At 34.3% G+C, this 25,658-nt stretch overlaps 2 protein-coding genes across 6 annotated transcripts in view; one reads left to right on the forward strand and one right to left on the reverse strand.

Annotated features, from left to right (window-relative positions):
• RALGPS2 (Ral GEF with PH domain and SH3 binding motif 2) overlaps positions 1-25,658 on the reverse strand; it is a 157,525-nt gene that overhangs the window by 36,448 nt on the left and 95,419 nt on the right. The window lies entirely within an intron of this gene.
• Positions 2,991-23,912, forward strand: ANGPTL1 (angiopoietin like 1). Its single transcript, XM_057728966.1, has 5 exons — positions 2,991-3,303; positions 8,328-9,173; positions 19,912-20,105; positions 21,414-21,684; positions 22,961-23,912. The coding sequence occupies exons 1-5, from the start codon at positions 3,294-3,296 to the stop codon at positions 23,146-23,148; spliced, it is 1,509 nt and encodes a 502-aa protein (XP_057584949.1). The 5' UTR covers positions 2,991-3,293; the 3' UTR covers positions 23,149-23,912.

The following is a 25,658-nucleotide window of genomic DNA, read 5'->3' on the forward strand; positions in this document are numbered from 1 at the left end:
TTCCTGACTGCCTGCATGTATGTGCGGCACTTTGAATTTTCCTTTGAAGTGCTTGTAATATCTTCCTGATTCCCTTATATATTTCACGATTTAAAAAAAAAACCTTTGACATGTATTCATTTTCTATTTGTGCGAGAATCATAACTTTATCTTTTAAAAGTAACAGTTTAACACATAACATTGGTTGTTACCAAGCAAAGCAATAAATACTCGTCAACTTAACTATAACGTCAGTGCTGTTGCATCATCTATATGCTCTTTCCCTATATTATCTCCCTGCCCCCTGTCTAGAGGTAACCAGCTATTCCAAGTTTTAAGATTATTCCCTTGTTCTTTTTTGAGACACATGTCTGTATCCTGCACAACATATTATCTTACTTTTGCTTATTTTTGAGCTTTAAAAAAATCATACTTTATATTTGTGTGATTAAATTAAATATCAGTAATGTTAGAATGGGTACACAATAAGTGATTTTTAAGTGGTTGTTAATTTTTTAAAATACGGTCTGTGACTGCTTTGTCTCACTCACTATTCATATTGTTTAGTACAGCCGTAATTCTTTAAATTGTGAGTAACCTAATGTGTAACTACCTCACAATTTACTTATTATTCATTTTATTTGATAGAGTTTTGGGTTACTTGCCCCCTCCCTTGTCACTACAGACATTCTTGTACATGTTTCCTGGGACACATGTACAAGAATTTCTCTAGGAGAGATACATACACACACATATGTATTTTATATAATGTTCAATTTTACAAGACAGTGCCATTGTTTTTAAAGCTGTATCAATTCATACTCCCACTGACAGTATATAAGTTTCTACTGATCCACAGGTACTAACACTAATCTGAAATCCACACCTATCTCATTGCTGAAATATTCTGACAAAGGCATACATGACCTCCTCATTACTAAATCTTTAGACATCTCTCTTGGTCTCCTCCCCTCTGCTCAGCTTCTCTGCAGTATTTATACTATTCCCTTTGCTTCTTGATCTTTACTGGCTTGAACTTTCCTAGCTTCCACACTCCCTCTGTTCTTTTTCCCCATATTCCCTGGAGTTGGTATTCCCCGTGGTTCTGTCATTAACCTTTTTATTCTACATGTAATTTTTCTGGATTATCTTCCTTCTGAGGCTTCACCTGTCACCTAATTGTTGATGACTTTCCAAATCTCTGTATAGAACACAGCTCCTGACTGTCATTTTCAATTTAACATGCCAAACTAATCATTACTTGTCCCTAAACACCTGCCATTCTGCTTTCCAACCTTGGTTAGTGATCTTATTAATTGCTAGTTAGAAAGCTTTATGTCGCTCAAGCAAAAAAGCTCAGGAGGAGCTTACTATCTCATATTTTTCCGGATTAAGCTATTAGTGAATACAATACGATCACTGAATGATCAAGCAATGTATTACATAATATAAATCAGAGGCTAGAAGCTGTCCCAATGTTTTTAAAATCAGGAAATACCATAGGAAATATCTATACGACCCTCTTTTCCTAAAAAAAAAAAGGGAGGGGGGCGGGGAGAGATCTGGCAACAATGAGGTACAGCTGAGAAGGGTGTAGCTCCCATTATACTAACCATTAAGGATGTCAGTTTGTCGTAACCCTATTTTCTTCGGCTCTCTTACTTCTGGTTTACTTCACTGACATATGTTACCTGCTTCATTCTTGCTGTGAGCATTTGTAGGCCTTTGAGAATGGAACCCCTGCTATATTTACATATATCACAGGAATTTAAAGAAATAACTCTGTGAAAAAAGTAGAACCTATTGTAAGCTGACTTTAAATAAAGGATGCTGATCAACAGTTGATGGTAGGGTCTGAGAAAGAGAAAAGTAGCACAAGGTAAGGCAATGAAGAGGGGAAAGTACACGGTATGCATAGAAAGAAGCGCACAAGTTTTCTCTAGAAGCAGCAATCAGCAATTGTATAATCCAGTGAAAGAGAGTGTGGCCGAATGCTTTGGAGTTAAACTCAAGTCCCAGTTCTTACTGATTAGTACTCAAGTCCTAAGCCAAATTACTTAAGATGTCTAAATCTGTGTCTCCTCAGCCACTGAGTTAATCGACATTCTTGATTTAATGTAATAAAAGAAGCATAGTTGGTACTCAACAATTACTAATTCCCTCTCCAGCACCCTAATTTCATCGCAGAAGTGACTTGCCTAAGTTCCCATAGCCAGCACAGAATCAGAGTTCTCTTTTTTCCCCTACTCAGGCCAGGGTCATGTTTGCTTTTAAATCACAACATCAACTAATAAGAAAAACTGTATTCAGACAAGAGGAGTCATGTTGCAGAATGAGAGGAAGTGACATTATATAACATCAGAATTTAATTACAAAACATTAGAATTTAAAAAGTATTAAATTTCTGATAGCTTTATACACAGCTTTCCAATTACTTTTGGTACTTATATACAACAGTTTTATCTTAGAAACATCACACAGTAAGATATTACAACATTAGGTTTCTTACAACTTTAAAACCTGAACTGGCAACTCTGCAAAATGTTTAAAAATTCTTCTAGGCTATAAAGAGCATTAGATTATTTGGGGGACTGCCTCTTAGAACAGAATCTAACTCTGGTTCTTTGTAATAAAAAAACAAACTCATCAGCCTGCAACTACTTCTAAGTGAAGTTGAGTACTATTTTTTCAGTATTCAACTTAAAAGATCTCTAGGCAGCAGACTAAAATGTTTGTTTTATAATTGCCTGCTGAACTATGATAGTTTGTTTCCAGATGGTGCCCTTCCTTCAACCTGCACACAGTCTCTCCTTGTTCCAAGCTCTTCAACCTCCTGCTGATCCTACTACCCCCACCCCTATTTAAGGCTACAGAGAGGAAATCCTATGGAGATTTTCCCCCCTAGTCTCCAGCAAATTTTTGGTGACGTAATATGTGGGCTGAACTTGAGTCTCCTGAGAAAGAGAGGGAATCACTATTCAAGGGTACTGTATATACAATCTGGGTCAGCTGCAGCTGGTTACTGCATTTCTCCATGTGGCAGACAGAGCAAAGCCACAATGCTTTCTCTGCTGGATTAAAGACAGCCCGCAGACCAGGAACTTCCACTATACTACTTAAAATTACATAGGTGGCTTGTCAAATTCAATTGATTAGTGCAGTAAGAAGAAAAAGAAGTTCTTTATTACAGCTTGGATTCAACGGTCCAAAACAAAAATGCAGTTGCCACTGAAGTCACAGACGAACAAACTTCTACGCTGATTTTTAAAAGCAAGAGTAAGAGAAGCAAGTTTCTGGGTTTGCTTTATCAACAGATGCAAAAAGGTATTTTAACATTTATTTTTATTTAAAAATTCGATGTATGTTGAAATGTATGATTATTTTACATTTATAGTAGAAATTTCAAAATCTCTTATTAATCAAAGAATTTTGGAATACACTACAATTTGTTTCATCTGAAAAAGGTTTTGTTTTGCAACTTTATATAAAACTGGTCATTATATACTTTATGATAATGAATTATTTGAGGTTCAATTTAATGATATTTAGTGTATATGTTTATAGACTGATGCATACATGCTGGGTTTCAGAAAACAAGTACTTTAGTGACATTAGAAATTTTAACAAGTAACAGATTAAATGTGTAAGATTTATAGCACAGTGATTAAAAACAAAGGGATACAAACTAAAGAAAATAGCCGGAAACGGTGATTAGTTTCTCTTTACATAGTTACAGTGTGTATGCTAACGGTTTACAAATACTGTTAAGATATCTTAAAGTAAAGCTACAAAACACAGCTAAGATATAAAATTAACTGAAAGGCTTTGCAACAATACCTCACTTATAGCATAACCAAATATAACCTAAGTATTAATATTTAATGTTATTAAATATTAAAGATTTAAAATAAGTCTACAGTATTTCTTGTTAAAACTCAAACTTTTAAATTGTTTTCTAGGTTTACACATAACAGTACTTTAACTTGGGTAACAGAAATTAAAACTGCTACAACTGGAGCTACGTGAGAAAGCAAAGTGATCAATACGTTAAAAAAATCCTAAAACTTTACAGGTTAGAATTGAGAAGAAATTGGAAGTATTGTGTAAGCAGTCAGCATTAATGATACAAAATAAGAACCCAGATGATACAATTACTTACATACATAATTAAAAGACCAAAAATATATAATATTTTTAGATAGATATAATTTTGGTCAACAATTCTTTCAATATTCTATCTGGTGGCTTTGTTTAATTGTATTACTAGAATTATTAAAAATAAAATTACTATTTACCAACAATGAGCTTTAACACCAAAGATATTTAAATTTGTTACAATCTGGGGGTCCTCTGTCCTTTTAAAAATCAAAGAAATTCAGGGTAAGACTCTTCAGCAAGCAAAAAATGGTAAAGCTAAATAGAATTTCTTCAACTTTACTTTCATGCCCTTTCCTTAAAGATTCAAAACTCCAAATACTGGGAGGATCTCTGTTAGACATATTTTACAAGAAATTCTGATAAAATTTTCAAGCAATACTGGATCTGAAATACTGTCATCTCTTTCTTTTCTGTTGTTGTTGCTATGAAAAGTAAGGACCTCAAGTCTCAGTTCTTACTGAAGCTGTAGGCAAGCATTTAATCCGAAACCCAGACAACTATTTATCCCTTTCTTAAATATCTCCAGGGGATGAAATTGTTCTCAAGTCTCTTCCCAGAACATAATTCACAATCTAGAAGTCTTTATCAAAGGTATCTTCAGTGCTTCATAAATTTAAGTTCATTGCCTCATGCTGTTTTCAGTGCATGACACAGCCAGTTAAATGCCTCTATGCATTTACCATCTGAAAGGAAGTATATCCTGACTTTCATTTCTTCTCCCTACTAGCTGGCAATGTAGCAACTATGAAGAGAAACAGTACCAATAAAATTAACTCAAAGCATGGAAGACTTTTTCCCCCCTAAAAACAACCAAGCAAAGACATAGAGATTTAAACTTAAGTATACTGTAACTAATTTACAACATTCTCATGGGGCCTAGGAAAATTTTAACATATACAGAAAGGTTTTATGAGGTAACACAGATTTATGGATCTTTCACTTTTAAAACTTAACATATGTGGGAAAATATTAAATAAGAGAATGTTTTCATAAAAGGTAACAGTAAATGTATTTAAAAAACTCATTCTTTACTCATGACGTAGCTAGTCTACTACTTTAAGAAATGTGCTTCCTTATTCAGCTTTAGGTGACAACGAAGTCATGAGTTTTGTAAAGGAGGGACCTGTGTTTATTTTTTTAAGAAAATAAACTTTTAGTTGTCGCCTTTAAATATTAACTTAGGTCAGATTCTCTTACGGTAGATGGTGATTCATCTTATGATTTAATTATATAGGAACCTACAAAGAGCCAAGGCAGAATATACCAAAAGGAAGCTACTGCTATTTGAATTTAGATTTGTATTTTCACATTTTTGTTCTTCCATATAACACTGATGCAAAGTCACAATAACAGACTTGCACTGTATGTATGCTCTTAGTTCTATAAAAATCTGTGTGATAGGAATACAAGATCTTCAGTCAAAATACTATTCCGAAAAGTCTACATGTTTTGAAGTTTCCTGATATTTTCTGAATTTTCCTTGTTTTGGTAGCTTATTTCATAGAGTATTTAGGTAAAAATCATTTTATGATCTAAGAGTTTCCATTCCACTATGGAAGTGAATGAAACGAGTGCATCTGAACACTGGATACGTTAACTGCGTAGGATAAATGCTGTACGTTTACCCAGGAGACTGATGGCTTCTATTTTGTTCTCCGCGGTTTTAAAAATAAACCATATCTAAATTCTATGAATCTGCAAGTATAACAAGATATATTTTATTGGTTTTTAGTACAGGTAACTCTAGTATAGTAACTAAAGTCCTTTTTAAATAAAATAGATGACACGGTCTAAATTTTCTACTGATGTCAGGGCAAAGTATGAAAACAAAAAACTAAAAGTACTCATCCAAGTGTACTTCTGGCTACCAGTCACCAAACAGAAGGCCTTTGACACAAAGACAATATTTTTACGCTCATCCTTCCTATCTTATGTTCAGAAAAGAAAAAGAATTCTTTACACTCCTTCCATTCTTTGCTTTATTTTCATTATCACCCCATTTTGCAAACATTACTCATTTGAAAACACTGAAGTAAGGAGACATGGTTTTAGAAAGCAGTAGTCAAGTTTATGACTCTAGTTGAAGAGTCCACATTTCATTGATACAACCTTTTAATTTTAGGAGGGTTCATAATCAAGTTAGATGTACAACCATCGACTAATAGAATACATATGGTGGGAAAGGGGTGATAGCAGAAAAGTTTAGGATATAAAAATGATCCGCAAGTACTTGTACGTAATTACATAATGGGTCAATACAAAGAGATACAAACTGGGCAAAGACTGCGAAAGACAAGCAGCACAAAGTTGACTCCTCTGCAGTTACGACATGACTGGGATAAAAATCACAAGTCTAGAAAAGTTATGAGTAGAAGATCCGAATCCCATTTGAGTGCTGTAGCTTCTCCAGGTTTATTTTCTTTGCAAAATGGTATATGTTTACTTCACAGCGCTGTTGTGAATGCAAACAGTTAACAACATGAGTTAAGCACTACATAAATATCAGGGATTGTTAATAACGTTGGTGACAGAAAAAAAGGATAGAATATGTTGCCATATGATGTAGTTGTTAATGAAAAACATGAACACTAGAGTCTTCTGCCTGGGTTCAAATTCTGGTTCCATGTCTTAGAAGCTGTGTGACTATATCTATGGGTGAAGTACTTAACATCTGGATGCCAGTTTCTTCACTTGAAAATAAGGATAGTAATAATCTACCTCAGAGGGTTGTGGTGAGATGTAAATGATTTAATACATGTAAAAGGCTTAAAGAATGCCCGGCACTTAAACACCCAATAAAAATGAACTATTGTTACTGTCTCATTGCTATTTATTAACAGCAGGCATAAACAACTTGGGACCTGGCTTCCCAAATCAGAAAACAAGTGCCTGGGTGGAACATGGAATAGAAAAGTTCTTAGTATAGCTACTGCCATCCTTCAAAAACAGTAGACGGGAATCAAGTTCGTAGGAGAGGGAAGGTGGGCTATATACTACAGCAGCTTGTTAATGAACCCGATGGGGTGACACGTCGTACTCATTCTAACCACCACTACTCTTTAGGAAGGCACCTAAAGAGGAAGAAAGCACGTCTGGTTCTTAGAACTAGTTTTATTGTTTCCTTGAGTGTTTCTATAGAAATTATACTGTAAAAGACGAGCATTTCTTACCTGCCAAAGCAAAAATGGAAGACTGCAAGCACACATTTATAGCGTATGCGCCACTGCTATAAACACTGACTGAAAAGCCAGGGAACCTGAATTCTAGACCTGGTTCTAATATTACCTATTTGTGTGGCCTTGGCCTTCAACATGCCCATGAGAGCAAAGAGCTCTTGAATGAGATGAGATGGTCTTTAAGGCACTTTCCAACTCTAATGATCAGATTCAATTACAGATGAGTTTATTCCCTTGGTAATGGTTATAAAAAGCTATTAAAATTTTACTAAAATGCAGTTCAGTAGAACTTTTATTAGAAAAATGAACTTGCTGAATCATATATAAGCTTAAGAGCATATACATAATTATGAATTAGGAAACACAATTACCCACAATAACGACTGTGAGCATGCTATCTTTCTTACACTTGTCACCAATCCCAAAAGGATATGCTACAAAAACAAAAAATATGATGCTTAAACCTTCTGGTTTTAGATTTGTCTAAAAATCTTTCTTTAATTTGAGAGATAGAAAAGATACTTATTAGAGAGGGCCAATTTAATTGAAACCACACACTATAAATAAAAAACACTGGCCACTTTCATTCTAGTTAGAGAAGGATGTTTTAATTAATGCCTTACAAACATTATGTTCCATTTTCTGAGCCTCAAGATAGCAAGTGACCTTTTTAAAGGTAATAAAAGTGTCTTATTAGTGTCTCAAAAGCCCCTGGAGGCTCTAACAGTACACCTCAGCACACAGTGGGCACTCACCAAGATCTGCTCACTGAGCTGGGGAACAAAAAGCATAATACGGTGCTAGCTGGAGAGCTCACCTCTGAAACCTAATTTTTAAACAATTAGGAAGGTGCTTAATATTGAATTTAAGAAATTAGTAACTTTAATCCTGGCCCAATTTATTGACATCAATAGATATTCAGTTTTTCCCTTACTTTTTTATATGACTGACTTTAAAAGTAGATTAATAGTAATTATTTTCTACTTTCTCCCTTCATTGGTTTTTTTCCCAAAGACGTCAAACAACCTCATTTCAAAATGAAGGCTTTTATCTGGACCCTAAGTGTGCTATTCTTCCTACTAACGGGCACTGGACATTGCAGAGGAGGACAGTTCAAAATAAAAAAAATAACCCAGAGGAGATACCCTCGTGCCACAGATGGTAAAGAGGAAGCAAAGAAATGTTCATACACATTCCTGGTACCTGAACAAAAAATAACAGGGCCAATTTGTGTTAATACCAAAGGGCAAGATGCAGGTACCATTAAAGACATGATCACCAGGATGGACCTTGAAAACCTGAAGGACGTGCTCTCCAGGCAGAAGAGGGAGATAGATGTCCTGCAATTGGTGGTGGACGTAGATGGAAACATTGTCAATGAGGTAAAGCTGCTGAGAAAAGAAAGCCGTAACATGAACTCTCGTGTTACTCAACTCTATATGCAACTATTACATGAGATTATCCGTAAGAGGGATAATTCATTGGAACTTTCCCAGTTGGAAAATAAAATCCTCAATGTCACCACAGAAATGTTGAAGATGGCAACCAGGTACAGGGAACTGGAGGTGAAATATGCTTCCTTGACTGATCTTGTCAATAACCAGTCCGTGATGATCACTTTGTTGGAGGAACAGTGCTTGAGCATGTTTTCCCGACAAGACCCCCATGTGTCCCCTCCCCTTGTCCAGGTAGTGCCACAGCATATTCCTAACAGCCATCAGTATTCTCCTGGTCTGCTGGGAGGCAACGAGATACAGAGGGACCCTGGTTATCCCAGAGATTTAATGCCACCACCTGATCTGGCAACTCCTCCCACCAAAAGCCCTTTCAAGAAACCACCAGTAACTTTCATCAATGAAGGTGAGTTACCGCTTACCGATACAAATGGAAGTACAAGGTTAACATGTTTTACGGTTTATGAAACAATGCTCAAAACACATGCCTATTCTTCATTGTGGTGATGTGGTTATACACGAACATTAAATTTTCTGTTTTTGTTTTCTTTTAACCAAGAACTCATCTTAAATACACCTCTCAGCCCTAAGGGTCTAAGAGTTTATAGAAATGGTATATTTTGTGGAAAGTGTAGCCTTCCATCAAAATTCTCACAATCTAAATTACTAGCAGTTACTGTGCCTTGTAACCGTGTATGTATAAATTAAGTTTTCAATACATAAAAAAACCTGAGGATTGATCCTAATATTTTTACCTCTGTTTCCAATTTCATTCCTTCTTCCCTTCATTATCAGTCACTGATCAAAGTGCCCAGAATAAAAAAGAATAATTCACCCTTATTTGTCTAGTAAGCTCACTGCTAACTTTCTGAATACATTTATTTTACACCTACATCCAATTTCTCATAAGTCATTCTCCTGAATTCTTACAAGTAGATTTGTTTTCTTAGAGGAAAGGGAAAAACCCAAAGGCCCAAAAGTAAAAAAAAAAAAAAAAAAAAGCAAAAAACCAAAAAACCAACACACATTAAATTAATTGTAGTTCACTCATTTACCGAGAGGGCAGGACAAAAAAATGCAGACAGACTGTGAAATAATTTTAAACAACAGAAACACAGAACAAAGACAAAGGTGGATGTGTCTTTCTGCAGCAGTGGACACCACTGACCATTCACATCTCTGCTTTCTTGGGCCTCCACATCATAATACTCTGACTCTTCCTACTTCTTTAGGTCCTTCACTGGCATCTTCTTCCTTCTCCTACGGCTTAAAAAGGCTTTCTTGAAGATACTCAGTTTTAAAGGCCTATAACTCCTTCAAGGCTGCAAGTATCACCACTGCTCAGATGACCCCTGCATGGAGCTCTCTCTCCTGATTCTAACCAAAGCTGGATGCTGGCATCTGGATATTCGACCATTACCTCACATGCTGCTTGCTGCTTCCTCTATTGGAATGCCTTCTTTTCAGCTTATCTGTCAACCTGGCAGATTTCAAGGCTTAGCTAAAATAGTGTCCTAAATGTTATACCTACTCAAAGTCAAATGTATCTAGATGGCTCCTTCCCCAAATTGCTGACTATGCCTTGACATGTCTTTTACATCATATTACACTGGAGTTATTTGTTTGCATGTCTGTCTCCCTGCTAGACTGAACGCTTCTGGAAGAAAGTGAATTGTCTTTTCATTTTTCTATCTCAAACATCTAGCCAGGATTAGGTTTGGCATGTTGTACTCAGCATATTGTAAGCACTACAATAAATGCTTGAGGAATGAATAAATAAATTAGTAACTAAAGCCTAAAACAACCTTTTCCCCAAATTAGCGTTCTCCTTTTAGAAATAAGTAAATTATTATTATAAAAGCAACAATTACTGAAGAAAATCTAGAAAACACTAACAAACTTTGTAAAAAGGTTTGCTGAGTATCCAAATACTCAGAAATAAACTACAGTTAACACTTTGGTAATAGCCTTCAAGTCTTTCTCACCCCGCTCCCCCCCAAACATGGTACCAACATCCTGCAACTTTAAAAATTAACTTTGTTCTTTTTTTCCCCTATTGATTATACCCTTAGGATACAAATTTCTGCACATAAAATTGGTAGGTAAATGGATTCTGACTTCTCTACTGTGGCGTATGTTGCTACCCATGTCGGAATCGCGTGGCTCATCTTTGATGCTTCCCTCCTGTTCCAAACATGGAGTCAACTGAGTTCTATCCGTGTTGCTTTTCAGTCTTTCATGGATGTGTCCCTTACTTCTATTCAGAGCCAGAACTCTAACTTAGATCCAAATTATCTGTGGAAGCAGCTAGAGGATAGACACGTCCTGGATTACTAGCTGGGTGACCTTGGGGGGTAGAAAGTTTCCACTTGTAAAGTGGGGATAATAATAGTATTTATTTACCTCATAGAGTTTAACACTCAAAGAGTGATTAGAAAAAGTGCCTGGCACTCAGGCATAATTCTGACTCAGAATTATACAACAGCTTGCCAATTGGTCTAACTCCATTTTCTCTCTCCACCAAAATACATTCTACACTGCCAGCAGATCCGTCTCAAACTACCATCCTGATCACATCACACTCCTGCCCAGCAGCTCCCCATCGCAAACAGAAAAAGTTCAGTTTGCTTAGCCTGGGTAAGATTCATCTCCTCCTCAAAAAAAATCAATCCTACTTCTTTAACTTTCCTTCTATAAATTTCTTTCGCAAAAACCACCTGCTTCAATAAAATGAATCATCTCACTGTCTTCTAAATATCTTCTATGCTTTCTGCCTATTCAAATTATAAGGCTCACACTAAAATAAAATAAGAAAGTCCCCCTTGAAGTCCTTTTGACTCCCCCAGGCTTGAAGTGATTGCTCCTACATGAATGTCTCTACTCTCTGTAACACAGACACAATATTTCTTATATTCGCTGTTGGATTATCAGCTATCTACACATGTACATACAGTACTTACATACACACCTAAATAAAATGCCTCCCATTTATAATACAAGCTCCTTCCTGATAGATGGATATTGTGTCATCTGCAGATGCTAAATAATGTGTCATTGGAGATGCTAGTTGACTTGATGTCACATTTTTATAGAGCTTCTTAACGTTGTCATTCCAAAGACCTTCATGAAAGTACTCTGACACGTTCTATTGTCCTGCAGTCATTCATTTTACACTCGTCTATCAGTAAGAACAAGCTCGTGTTCTATGAGTAAGAACAGGCCAGTGTCCCATTCAATTAGGCAAATGATGATCATTATTAAGACCCCCACACCCTTTGATTTCCAAAGAAATGACATGTATGAAATAATCACCTGGGTATATAGAAAGAAAAAAAACCTTTTTTATATTCTTTTAAAAAAATGTATGTATTGTGTAAGTTTTTAATGTTTACAATTTATCAGTAATTTTTACATATAATTTATAAATAAACATAACTGAAGTGTGTGAAATTTTTTTAAATGATGGGATGTACACTTATGTGAGTATGGAGATGACTGCATGGAGTACTTTCTGTGGATGCTGATCTTAACTGGATGGTATCCTCGAAGAAATGATTATTCACACACTGACATGCTAAAAATGCCTATGCAAAATGAGATACATCAGTTCCAGGTTTTATTATACACTGAGCTGTAGTGCAAAAAAAAAAAAAAAAGAAAAATCTAGTGTTGCAGAATTAAATCTCCTGCTAAGGATTTAGGACATCAAAGGTCCCATTAAACAGATTTTTGCTTTAATGAAATAATGGTGTATTATCCAAAATAAACCAATTCTTAATGTAAAAATTAAACGGGCATAACTTCTGTTATTCATTATTTACTTGTTGTTATAAGCAAACATTAACTTTTTATTTTTTTCTATAAATGTTGGTTTCTGAAATTCAAGGACATAATTAGCTACCAGGGAAACTGCACAGAATTAAGAAAACTTGTTTCCTTTGTTATTGACCCTGGGTAAGTCACTTTGCCTGTCTGTTTTCTCCTTTGTACAATGAGAGTGCTGGTTGCATTGGAAGATTCTAACACCTCTTTCTAGTTCTAATATTTTGTGATTCTTATCAAATATAAACTACTACAAGCAACAATAAATAGACTTGGTATTTTTTCTTTATATATAATGTGTTAAAATCTTTGTTCATGTTATTCTTATGTCAGACTGGAAAGTATATCTAAGCTGTTTGAACAAAAAGGGCAAAGATGGATGTCTGTTGCTGTACTTACATGTGCTTCTGGCACCAAGAAGTTCATATTATTGCACTCTACATGTAGGTGCATGATCATTTTAATTTAAACTCTCTAAATGCATAATGTGTACATATTATTTAAAAAGTGTCTTAGCCAGTCACAAAAAATCAAATACTGTAGTACAGTTCCACTTACAAGAGGTATCTAGAATAGTTACATACATAGAGACAGAAAGGAGAATGGTGCCTGCCAGAGGCTGGGGTGATGGAAGGATGTGGATTTGTTATTTATTGGGTACAAAGTTTTAGTTTTGCAAGATGTAAAGAGTTATAGAGATTGTATAATAATGAGAAATGTACTAATGCCAATGAACCGTATACTTAAAAATGATGATGCTCGTAAATTTTATATTATATGTATCTTACCAGCATTTTTTAAAAAGGTGTTTTAATGACTGGCAATTTTATATATTCATTTGAAATGGTGCTAAGAAAAATGCACCTCAAGGTAACAAACTTACTATGAACTTATGGCAAATAACAGAATACTTTTTTGTTGGTTTACAACAAATAATCTCCAGAAACATTACTTTCCCTCTACCTAGAAAACAAAATGTTTGGGAATGTAACTATACACTTGGCAAACTGCCATCAAAAAATTCTTAACTGTTAATGTTATTCATAGGCTACATTTTGGGTTAGTCTTTTATAAAAGAAAACATTTTCACTTTACAAATGGTGTATTCATTAAAATAAGTTCATTCTTTGTAGGTGAATGAAGTTGAGAAAGTTCCTCCATAATATGTTAGAGAATAGATCTGAATACCAGGAAGCATGGATTCTGGCAAAGCTTTTCTGAGGCCAAGTTGTTTCTTTTGCAAAAGTTTGTTGTGGTGATTAAATGAGGTGACGAGTGTGAAAATGCTTTGTGTATGGTCTGACCATCATTATTACATCTTTTGGGTGCATGTTCCAATATAGGCCTTGCCAAGTATGGGAATATAAAAGGTAAGCTTAAAAAGTTAAATTTGAAAAGCCGTCATTAGAAACTAAAAATACACTTTTTAGTGGGTAACAAGCTACTTTTCAATTATTTATGATGCTTCCTATTCGTAAATTTAAAAAATGCAGTTGGTTTCAGCGGAATACTTATATTAACACTTAAACCAAGAAAAAGTAAATTAAAGAAGACCAGTTAAGCAAAGGGGCTGAAATATGATTCCATTAACCAGTTACGAAAAATAATCAGTATATTCTTAAGTAACTTCGATATAAAAGCTCAGGTTGCTATCTGCATTTTAAACTTGTAGATTAATAAAGTAATTTATACTATTACAAGAAAGAGTCTATTATCACTTAGAAAGTATTTGCCTCAAATTTCCCATTCCAGAAATGCTGTCGAATATATTTATCTTATATTTAACGTACAACCCAATTAAAAAGTTTACCTCCAAAGATTTTACTTGCTGACCAATTATTTGAAAGCTCTAAATTGGTTATTTCTTTTGTCCTATTTCTCTTATCACAAAGAGCACAAGATTGGGACAAAGTAAGAAAATTAATGAGAAGTTCAACAACAAAAAGAAAAGGAGTTTCCTTTAAACAGTTTCTTTATAGAAAAGAATAGGTATGTTAAATAAAGATGGTTCCCAGTAAAGGTGCTATTCAAAGCATGAAATCTTTTGTCTTCTTTAGACCCACTGTTCTGTTAAAAATATGGGTTCTTCATGAAAAAATGCATGTCGGGACATATGTGGCATGACTGGTCAATATTTTTCTTTCTATGATGAAGCAGACCTGTTAACTGGAGTTTGTTAGTCTTATACAAATTTTAATTATCAAATAAACTGAGGAAGAAAGAGACTGGTCCTTCAAATTCAATGTACAGAATTCTATTTTCCCACTTTGAGAAGAATCCGATTACATCATAGAAGATGACTATTTCCAGATTACTCAATGCAAGTCAGATGTAGAAAACAAACTTATGGCTACCAGGGGAGGAAGGGGGTGGGGGACGGATGAATTGGGAGCTTGGGATTGACATATACACACTACTAAATATAGTATTACAGATAACGAATAAGAACCTACTGTACGGCACAGGGAACTCTACTCAACACTCCGTAATGACCTATATGGGAAAAGAATCTATAAAAGACTGGATATATGCATATGTATAACTGATTCACTTTGCTGTACACCTAACACAACATTGTAAATCAACTATACTCCAATTAAAAAAAAGATTATTCAATGAAAGCAAAAGGTTAATAAAATTCCTATTTTGAAAGAAAGGTACTTCCAGTCTATACCCTTTGAATCATTAATAACAAATTCCTGAATCATATATAAATATCATAGATAAATCAATCAATTAATTTATTTCTGATAATATACAAACCAGCAAGTTAAAAAACTCTTCTCAAAAATAAAGCTGGTACTTTTTTACTAGTTATTTAAGAATTTCTGTTAAGCATTATTTATGGTACAGAGAAAGTAGTAAAACATTTAATATAAGAATGATCTATAATTCTACAGCAGAAAATAAATATATAAGTAATAAAGAGAAACTATTTCTGCCAAGATCAATAGTATACATTGGGCTAAGACAGGTTAATGGTTTATTTATATAAATATAAACAAATACTAAATTCTGATAGTTACTATCTTTACTGAGGAGAAAAAAAAATAGCTATAAGCACCGCTAATTTTATCCACATGTCTTGGAAAAGAATTTCAACCACATTTTCCTAAGCCTTTATATCAACCAAGTCTAACAGGCATCCGAACTGTAAACATGAAGCCCACTACAGAAAAGTGGGTTGAAAATTAAAGTTGAAGATACTTTCAAATTTGCATAAATTGAAGTCTCATCAAATCAAAGCTGGATCTAGAAAACCCAGAACTCCCCAATTTGCTTAAACATCTGAGGGCAGAAAAGGAACAAAAGGCATTTTACAAACATTCTGTCAAGATTGAAAACCTTGATGTTTCTAAATATTTTACAGCAATTCAAACAGTCTAATGAAAGTCCAACTTGTGAATATATAAATATAAAACATAAACTGTCAAAACTATACTCAAATGAGTACAAAACAAACATTTACAAAGATGACATTCATAGAATAAGCAAATTTCTGAAATGAGACAAATATTTCTATGTATTGCAATAAAACCACTTCATGTGTGCATTAACTACAATACGGATAGGTTTTAAATTAAGAGCAATGCTCCTCAGATATCCTTGACTATTCTGAAAGTGACAACTTAGAAAAAAATCTGGTGAACCTGATAAACAACTATGATGACTGCATTCTTAGACTGAAGAAATCAATTTTGACCCTACCACAACCTCAAGAGCTCTAAGTACTACCCTCCACCATTGACATTTCAGACATGCTAAAGTTGTAACTTCACTGGAACATAAAGCTCTCTTCTGTTTCCATGCCTCAGCACATCACCCATGCGTGGCCTTGATCAGAGCCTTTACCCCTACTAGCTGAACTACTCAGTCTTCACAACTCAGCTTAGATGGAGCTGACTCCATCTCTTCCCCCACAAATCTAGGTTAGCTAATTCTTAGTCTGTGTTCCCTGGTACCCTGCTGACTCAATCAGAGTACTCCTCAAACTGTAGTGGAGTTCCCTCTCTTCACTTCCCCCACTTCCCACGGAACTCTAGGGTTATTTCTTTATCCCTGGAGCCTAAAACAGTTTCTAGTCTGTCGTAGATACAAAAAAGACATTTCTGGGAAAAATAATGAGGAACTGAGGAAACCACTGTGGCTGCCAGGAATCATTTAGTTCAACAAATATTTGAGCACCTGAGTGGGTTAAACTGTAGATACACAAGCAAAAAATACAGTTCTTATCCACGAGTAAACAAACACGTTACCATGCATTACACAAAATAATCTAAGGTTGGGCCTGGAAATCCTACTTCATTTAAACTTCTCTACCCTTCTCTGACTTGACTACAATGCATGTTTTTGTAATGTGAAGTAGCTCCTACGTGACTGATGAAAAAGGAGAATAATATCAATAAAACAAAGTGGTCATATTGCTTCATATGGGATTTTTTCCCAAGCATATTAATGTTCTGTGCCACAAGTAACTGCAACTGAACACAAAGTATGCTAACAGCTAACATCAGCTGTTATTTTTAGTGCATGATTTTGCGGAACACAAGATTTTTCAGGAATACATTATTTTTCTACAATAGAAATGACTGTATACTCATCTGTGAATAGTCACATTAAATTTATTAAACATTTTATTTAAATCTATTTAAATTTATTTTAATTAAATAAACATAAACATACACAAGTTACTTTAATTATTAAATAAGTTACTACTCTGTGTCAAGGTCAGCAATGAAGAGGAGGGAACTAAGTTACGGATGATGGCTACTCTGTTAAGCATAGCATTAGAGGCTTTGAATACTGTGTAACTTAAATTCAATAACTGAGAAGGTAAATAATATAAAACTAATTCACACTGAGTTTAAATGGAATGTGATCTAATTTATGGCCAGTCTGAAAAGGGCAAACACTATTTTTAGAATAGCACTCCCTAGCTTAAGAAACCATTTACGAGCTTTCACAAAACAACCATATCCTCATGAGTATAAAAGCACGAATTCTTAACAAAATTTTAGCCAATCAAAACCATCTATATATAAAAATGATATCATGACCAAGTTGAGGTTTTCCCAGGAATAAAAGGTTAAAAACACAATCAACAGAATTTATCATATTAACAAAAGAAAAAAGAAAATCCATATCATCATGTCAGTAGATAAATAAAAAGCCTTTGACAAAATCCTAAATCCATTCATGGTAAGAACTCTCAACAAACTAGGAATAAAAGGAACAAGAATTTTTAAACTAGTTATTACAGCTTAAAGGAAACTATGTTCATAATAAATGGACTGGAATCTCAGAAGAGAAATAAAAATGATAAAAGTAATCAAATTGAAACTCTAGAACTAAGAAATTTAATGCCTAAAATAAATATAACCCAAGAAAGATAGCACTGTCTTTCCAGTTTGAACGAGTTTTTAGAAGTAGTCTATACTGCTCACAGTCATTGTACTATAATTTTTAAAAACCTGAAACAAAGAGTATTATCAATGAAACAATAAAAACAGGGACTAGAGAAATTCATCATCTCTGATTTTTGTGTGTGCTTTTCAATTTCCTTGTATTTAAAATGTGAAGGCAACTTAATTGATTCATTTGCTAACAAAAAATTACTGAGAGTCTACTTAACAGTTAAAACACTGATGACATGAAGTCAGAAGAAAAACAAAACCGGTCTCCATCCTCAAGGAGTAATCTAGAGGGAAGAGTTTATAGTCGCTAAGAATCCCTTCTAATGACATAGCTGTGTAACTATTTAATGAGATTAATTGTACCCCAATAAGAACCCATAAGGGACCCTGTACATACTTGGCACAATATAGATAACACATTCCTCAAAATTTCAGCAATCCTATTATCATCACAGTACAGATTTTCTTGTATGAATTTTACTTGATTAAACTCTACTTTCACACAATTTCTAAAAATTACACGTCAGAATTTAAAAATTTTTAGTAAAATATAAAATTTGACAATTGAAATTTCTATACTTTTCTGGTTGTTCTAGTAGATCTTTAGGGTAATTCTTATTTCTGAATCACTTAATATTTTGACATGCTTATGAAAAAAACCCAAAGCATCAAAACACTGGGGAAGGGTGAAACTAAAGAATGCTCAGTAAAACTAGAAGCTACCTTTCTTTAGATCAAAAATACGGAAATCACAAGTTCAGGAGTCAGACACTCTACAAATGATTCTACAAAATGTTTTGTCATTTTAAAATATATGAAGAACTTATCAGTGGATTAAAAAATAGGGAGTGAATTCATAAAACTGTGAGAGAACATGGGGACGACTGTAGCACAGCACAGCAGTTCAGAGCATGGATTCTGGGATCAGAAAAAAGTGTGTTTAAGTCTAGGGTTTAAAGACTAGTTAGTTAACTGTTTCATCTACAGAACATCTGTAAACTATCAGAAGGTCACTGTGTAGATTAAATAAGAAAATTACTATTAGTCATATAAATTGATACAACACTTTAGAAAGGCATTTTGCCAACATTCCAGAAATGTATTCTTATGAACTGCTGTATGAAGGAAAATGTTAAAAGATTCCAAAAGTTTGGGAAACTGGTTTATTTCAGGGCTTCTCAGTCTTTAATATGTGACTGTATATTGTGTTTCCAAAAGGGTAATATAATATTTAGCAGTCTAAAACTTATTTGGCCGTGGTATGCCATTTTCACTGAGTATCTCAAGGGACTAGTGTGTTCCACTGAAATCAAATTTTGGAAACTATACATTGGGCACTATGAAGAACTGTAAAACTGTTTGTACCCCTTTGATCCAGCAGATCAAACCTGAAACGTTTTTATAAGTATGAAAAAATGAAGTCAATAAGAAGACACTTTATACAGTGTTATTTATAATAGCAAAAATCAGATAAAACTTTAGTGTCTAATGGCAGAGGAATAAACATGATAAATCAACATCAAAGACTGTAAGTGCTACCGTTAAGTGCTAGAATGGAGACTATAGTCCAATGGAAATGTTTGTTAAAACAATAAGAATCCAATTTTCTATATGTGTTAGAATTATAACAATACAAACATGTATGTATTTGGACAAAGACTTGCAAAAACAGTGGAAAATGAAACACGTTAATGTTCCAGATAGTGGGACTGCGGTGGTTCATTCATTCATTCATTCATTCATTCATTTATTTATAGTTTCTTTAACTTTTAGAGTATTGTGTACACAATACATAAAAAGTGGTATCTGTAAAGAAAGATACAAAGATAAGACTCTTGACTAAAAACGACTTTTATATGGCTCTTTTCCTATTAAGTTTCCCGGCAATCAAAGATATTTTAATTACAGGACCATTCAAAGACTGTCAGCATGCAAAAGAAGCTGGACATTCTGTCAGTGGGATTTATATGATCAAACCTGGAAATAGCAATGGACCAATGCAGTTATGGTGTGAGAACAGTTTGGATCCTGGGGGTTGGACTGTTATTCAGAAAAGAACAGATGGCTCTGTCAACTTCTTCAGAAATTGGGAAAATTATAAGGTAAATCAGTGGTTCACATCTGGGGGAGAGGTAGAACAAAGCAGCTCTTGCAATAATAAGTCATTCTATGCAATAAATAAGACACAGCTAAAAAATAATGATCCATATGTTTTTCATTATCTACATTTGTCAAAAAGACAATTCTCATCTCTGGTTTTGAAGTCAAAATTAAAATGTAAAAAGGAAACCAAAGACGTATTTTAAAATGCTCCCTTTCAGTTTGGATGACTTACACATATATTTAATTCTTTGCAAAGACTTATCCTAATTTTATTTTCTAAGAAGATAACTGTGTTTTCGTTCAGGAGCATATCTGCACTGATTATCAAGTATATTTAAGCAGAGGTAAACAGTCCTAGAAAAAGGGTCATGTTTTGGAAGCCTTATACTATTTATTTATTTAAAGATTTTTTTGATGTGGACCATTTTAAAAGTCTTTATTGAATTTGTTACAATATTGTTTCTGTTATGTATTTTGGTTTTTTGGCTGCCAGGCATGTGGGATCTCAGCTCCCTGACCAGGGATTGAACCTGCACCCCCTGCAATGGAAGGCAAAGTCTTAACCACCAGACTTCCAGGGAAGTCCTGGAAGTCCTATACTTTAACAAGGGAAAAAAATCCTACAACACAACTTCCTTGAAAATACATTTAGTGTTAAGATCAGGTTTATGAAATTTATGTTCTGCTGTGTATCTGTAATGGCAAATGCTTACTGAAATAGGATTAACTGATTTATAATTTTTTTCAAACATTAACCTACAATTTTTCAAAGAAGGAACTCTGAAGATTACTATCTTATCTTCTTACACTTACTAAATTTTATTTTGTAATAGAGCTAAAGAAGATAATTTGTTCTAAAACAGATACTACCATTTTTATTGAATATCATAAAAATGTTAGATGTCCTATTTGTTTGGCTATGGTGGGAACAATATCTATATACTTTCAGAACAAAAATGTTTCTTTATATGAGTATGAGAGAAATCAGGAACCCTTTTCAAGGGTCTGGGTAGTTTACTAGTTAATGTTTTTAGTTGCTATGAATAATTTTAGTCCCTTCTGCCTTTGTCTTATTTGTAGAGGTTGGAGCTAGTTGTGCAAATAAATGCTGACAAATTAAGAGACTGCAAAACAAAACAAAGTGATTATGTGGGACTTTAGCAGAACAGGTGATCTAAAAAATGGAAGGTCATATTACCACTTAAATGGTCAATATTTTTACACCATCAAATGTTTAAAACTTGTTCATAAAAAGTTTACTATCTCTATACTTATTCATGTACACATGGCTCTCTGTTTATTAACAGAAAGGATTTGGGAACATTGATGGAGAATATTGGCTTGGACTGGAAAATATCTATATGCTTAGCAATCAAGATAATTATAAGTTGTTGATTGAATTAGAAGACTGGAGTGATAAAAAAGTCTATGCAGAATATAGCAGCTTTCGCCTGGAACCTGAAAGTGAATTCTATAGACTGCGCCTGGGAACTTATCAGGGCAACGCGGGGGATTCTATGATGTGGCATAATGGTAAACAGTTCACCACACTGGACAGAGATAAAGATATGTATGCAGGTGAGTAAGAAAAAACTGTGTATTCTTTGTAGAATCACCTGTTATTAAAGTAGATGCCACTAAAGTCTTTTCAGAAAGGTCGTTTTGGACTCAGTCAAAGGGAATACAACCTGCTGAAAGGAATAGCTTTTAGGAGCTCTTCTCTAAGGCAATCCCAAAGTGAGAACTCTGTGAACAAGGTTCTGTTGTTCTAACTTGATGGGGTGTGGATGGGAAATAAAACAAACTCATCTGGAAAGAAAACTTTCAGCTGCCTGAAATTCCTAACTAATCCCACTGGACACCTACCATGTGCTGGGCACTGTTGTAGGTGCTGAGGAATAAGTTCCTGCCCTCTTGGAACTTACTTTCTAGAAGGAGACAAAACGAGTTGTCAGGTGGTGACAAGTACTCTAGGAAAAGTAAAACTGAATCAGGGAACAGGGGGTGGGTGCCATCTTATGTGGTTTGGCCAAGAAAGGTAACATTTGAATAAAGACCTGAAGGGAGTGAAGGAAGCAAGCCATTTGGGTACATGGGGTAAAGGCACTTCTTGATAAAAGGGACTAGCAACATGACTGCAGCACATGGTATAGGAACGGCAAAAAAGCTTTATTCAGAGGGGGAATATTCTTTTTAGGAAGACTCAATTAGGCCATCCACATAATATAATTTTTAATTTAACTTTCACATACTTCTGCCTTTTTAACCTAGGTTTCTGGCTCTGATAAAGAGATATCCCCCGAAAATTGATTTATTTTTACATTCAGCTCTGTCTTGGCAAACAGCACATAGGTCTCTATTTCACATTGGCATAAGAGGAAAAAAGGAAGACAGACATGACCGAAATATATGCCTTATTTACAGAAATTCATTTGATTGCTAACAGTACTATTTTATTTTTTTTGCTATTTTAAAAATCAACTTCCTCCAAACTTTACTCTCTTTAGCAACTCCATATCCCTCCCTCCCAATCTCTCCAATCTCTCACACACAAACACTACTTGCATTTCATTTACCCTGCTACCCAGAAAATTAAATCACTTAACCACAAAAAAAAGCATGTACTAAGCAAAGTGCAAAATAAAAAAGGGAATTCAAGTGATCTTTCAAGTAGTTGATACTTAAGCAATAGTAACAGAATAAAATGAAGAAACAACACTATGAAGATAAAGGTAACAGAAATACATAAGAAAAACTCAAAATGCTCTAAAAAAGTAGAGTAAGTTTTTGATGGTTTACAGAGTACCACACTTAGAAGAAACTTTTACTCTGATGTCTATATTTTTTCTCGAAGGAAACTGTGCCCACTTTCATAAAGGAGGATGGTGGTACAATGCCTGTGCACACTCTAACCTAAATGGAGTATGGTACAGAGGAGGCCACTACAGAAGCAAGTACCAAGACGGAATATTTTGGGCTGAATACCGAGGCGGCTCATACTCCTTGAGAGCAGTTCAGATGATGGTCAAGCCTATTGACTGAAGGGAGACAGTCTCCAATTTAAATGACATAGAACTCTATTTTCCAGTTCCTAAAAATGTAAATGTTACATGTATATTATTTTGCACAAGTCATTTCTACAGATATAGTTTTTTAAATGAATTTTACTGTAACTATAAGTGGGGATTTATGAATGTAGTTTCATCTTCCCTTAATATACTGCAGATTATTTGTATCTATAATCCAAGTTATTTTAAAAATATTAATGACTAAATACATGCAAAGTTTGTTTTCTAAAATGTAAATATTTGCCACAGTGTAAAACAAATTTTAGCTTTACTTTAAATCAAAATTCAATACGTGTTCAAGATCCTTAGCAATTTATTTAAAAACTTTATGAGAATGCTATAACTTCCAATGGAAAAATAATTTTAAGATTTCAGCAACATAATACATTTTATTTATAAAAATATAGACAGGAAATTAGAAAAAACTCTAATTTTGCCAACATTCTGCATTGAATAAAAGTTATTGCAAATTGAATTTGTGCCTTTCACATGAAATGATTAAATATGAATTCTTGACAATACATGTCAATTTCCCCAAAGAATTAAGAAACCCACAGTATTAGAATACATATTTTTAAAAGCAAAAAAAAATGTATGCAGTATTTAACTGTTCAATTTATAAAAACAGAAATATGCAAATATATTTTTTAATACTATCTTCATATGATTTGCTAAACACCAAAATTTCCTGAAATCTATTTTATGTTGTTGTATTAGTAAAGTGTTGATATTACAAAAGTGTAGAATATTTAGTGAGCCAATGGTTTTACAGAACTGAATTATAACTTTATTTATTTATTAATACTTTCCTTCCCTAATTTACTGATCTTTACTATTTAGAAAAAACTTGTCTGCTAGCCAAGTCAGAAAGCTTGGACCGCTTTACAAGCATTACTGCATACTTACGGGTGGGATTAAAACAACTTCAAGGAACTGTTAGATATTTTTCCAATACTGAGATTCAATAGCTTCAGAATGGAATCCATAGGGGTTTGGCTAGTCCAAATTACCAATTCCAGTGTGTGTATGTCTTTAACTTATCTTTGCAACTAACAACTTTATTACCAATCTTCTAGAACAATTTTCTTCTAGAAATATGTTCTGCTTAGAGCTGACCTTCCCTTAATTCATTTGTGATCTAAAAATTTTAGAGGAATCTCTTGAGACTTTTGCTCAATCAATCAGAACTGAAGATAATCATCTGAACAAATCAAGTCCATCAACATGACCAATGTTTTTACTCTGCCACATCTCACAATAAAGCTTCTGGCGAAAGAAAGTAAGAGAACATCAAACTCTGATGGCATTCTTTGTTTTACCTATTGTCATTTTGGAACAGCTTTAAGGTCCCTCTCTACCACCCCCAGAACCAAAAAAATCTGCTATAAGGTTTCTGGGAGAAATTAGGCATCTAATTGTTTCATCAAATCTTAATTGAATAAAACTTTACTAGGGCATTCCATTTATTTGCAGAACTATAGCATTTCACTTAAACATCCAAAACCCTATAAAAGACAAGTCTTAGAGAATTTTCAAAGAATATTATTAAAACTAGAACCACATGAAAGTCAACACACAAACTAGAGAACTGCAGTGAATGCTACCTGCCTTGGCCTCAGGGTCCACCGTGCTCTCCTTTACAGAGGTGACACAGCTCTGCTCTGAAGTTCCTGGAAAGCTTAATAATAACTTAGGCAACTGAGTTCCTTGAGACCAAGGAATAAGAAGCAGTACTATATGATGGCTAAGCATAGGTCCTAAAGGCAGAACTGCTTGGGTTTGTGGCCCCAATCTACCATGTTCGTGTGTTCTCTGGGGCAATTTATATATTCCTGCCTCAGTTTTCTTATCTATAAAATGGAGATAACAACAGTACCCAGCTCACGTAGTTACTGTGAAAATCAAAGGAGGTAATAATCATGTGGTAAAACATTTAGAATAATGCCTGATACTAGTAAGGACTCAGTAGACTGTAACTACCAGATTACTACTACTCATCTATGTACTTTCTGCATTACCTATCACGGTGCCTTGCACAGAGTGAGTGAGTAATAAATGTACTAAAAGAAACAATACCCAAATTTTCAGGTGCAAAATTACACTGATGCATGATCTTCATTTACAAACCTAACAGAGCTATGTCAGCTGTATGGTAGGTAGTTAAGAGAATGGGCCATCAGAAAAATTAAGGTAAGAATAGCCATAGTAAGGGATTTCAGACTAATGAGAATCTTGTGACAGATTAGATAAGTCATGTATGGTAGGCAAGGTCTGATAGCTCACTACTTTACAGGTTACCAAGGAATAAGATGTGGCTGCCTTACCTTCAATAAGACTGAGCTATAACCTTGGAGCTGGTTTATAGAAGGATTATTTATGTTTAGTTATTTTTATCCTAAAAATGAATTAGACTCTATTCTCCACTCAATGGGACATCATCAATGTCAAGGAAACTTGGCATCTCCAAAGCAGACTTTTAAAATA

The sequence above is a fragment of the Hippopotamus amphibius genome, chromosome 3, assembly GCF_030028045.1.
Source record: "Hippopotamus amphibius kiboko isolate mHipAmp2 chromosome 3, mHipAmp2.hap2, whole genome shotgun sequence".
Lineage (NCBI taxonomy): Eukaryota > Metazoa > Chordata > Mammalia > Artiodactyla > Hippopotamidae > Hippopotamus > Hippopotamus amphibius.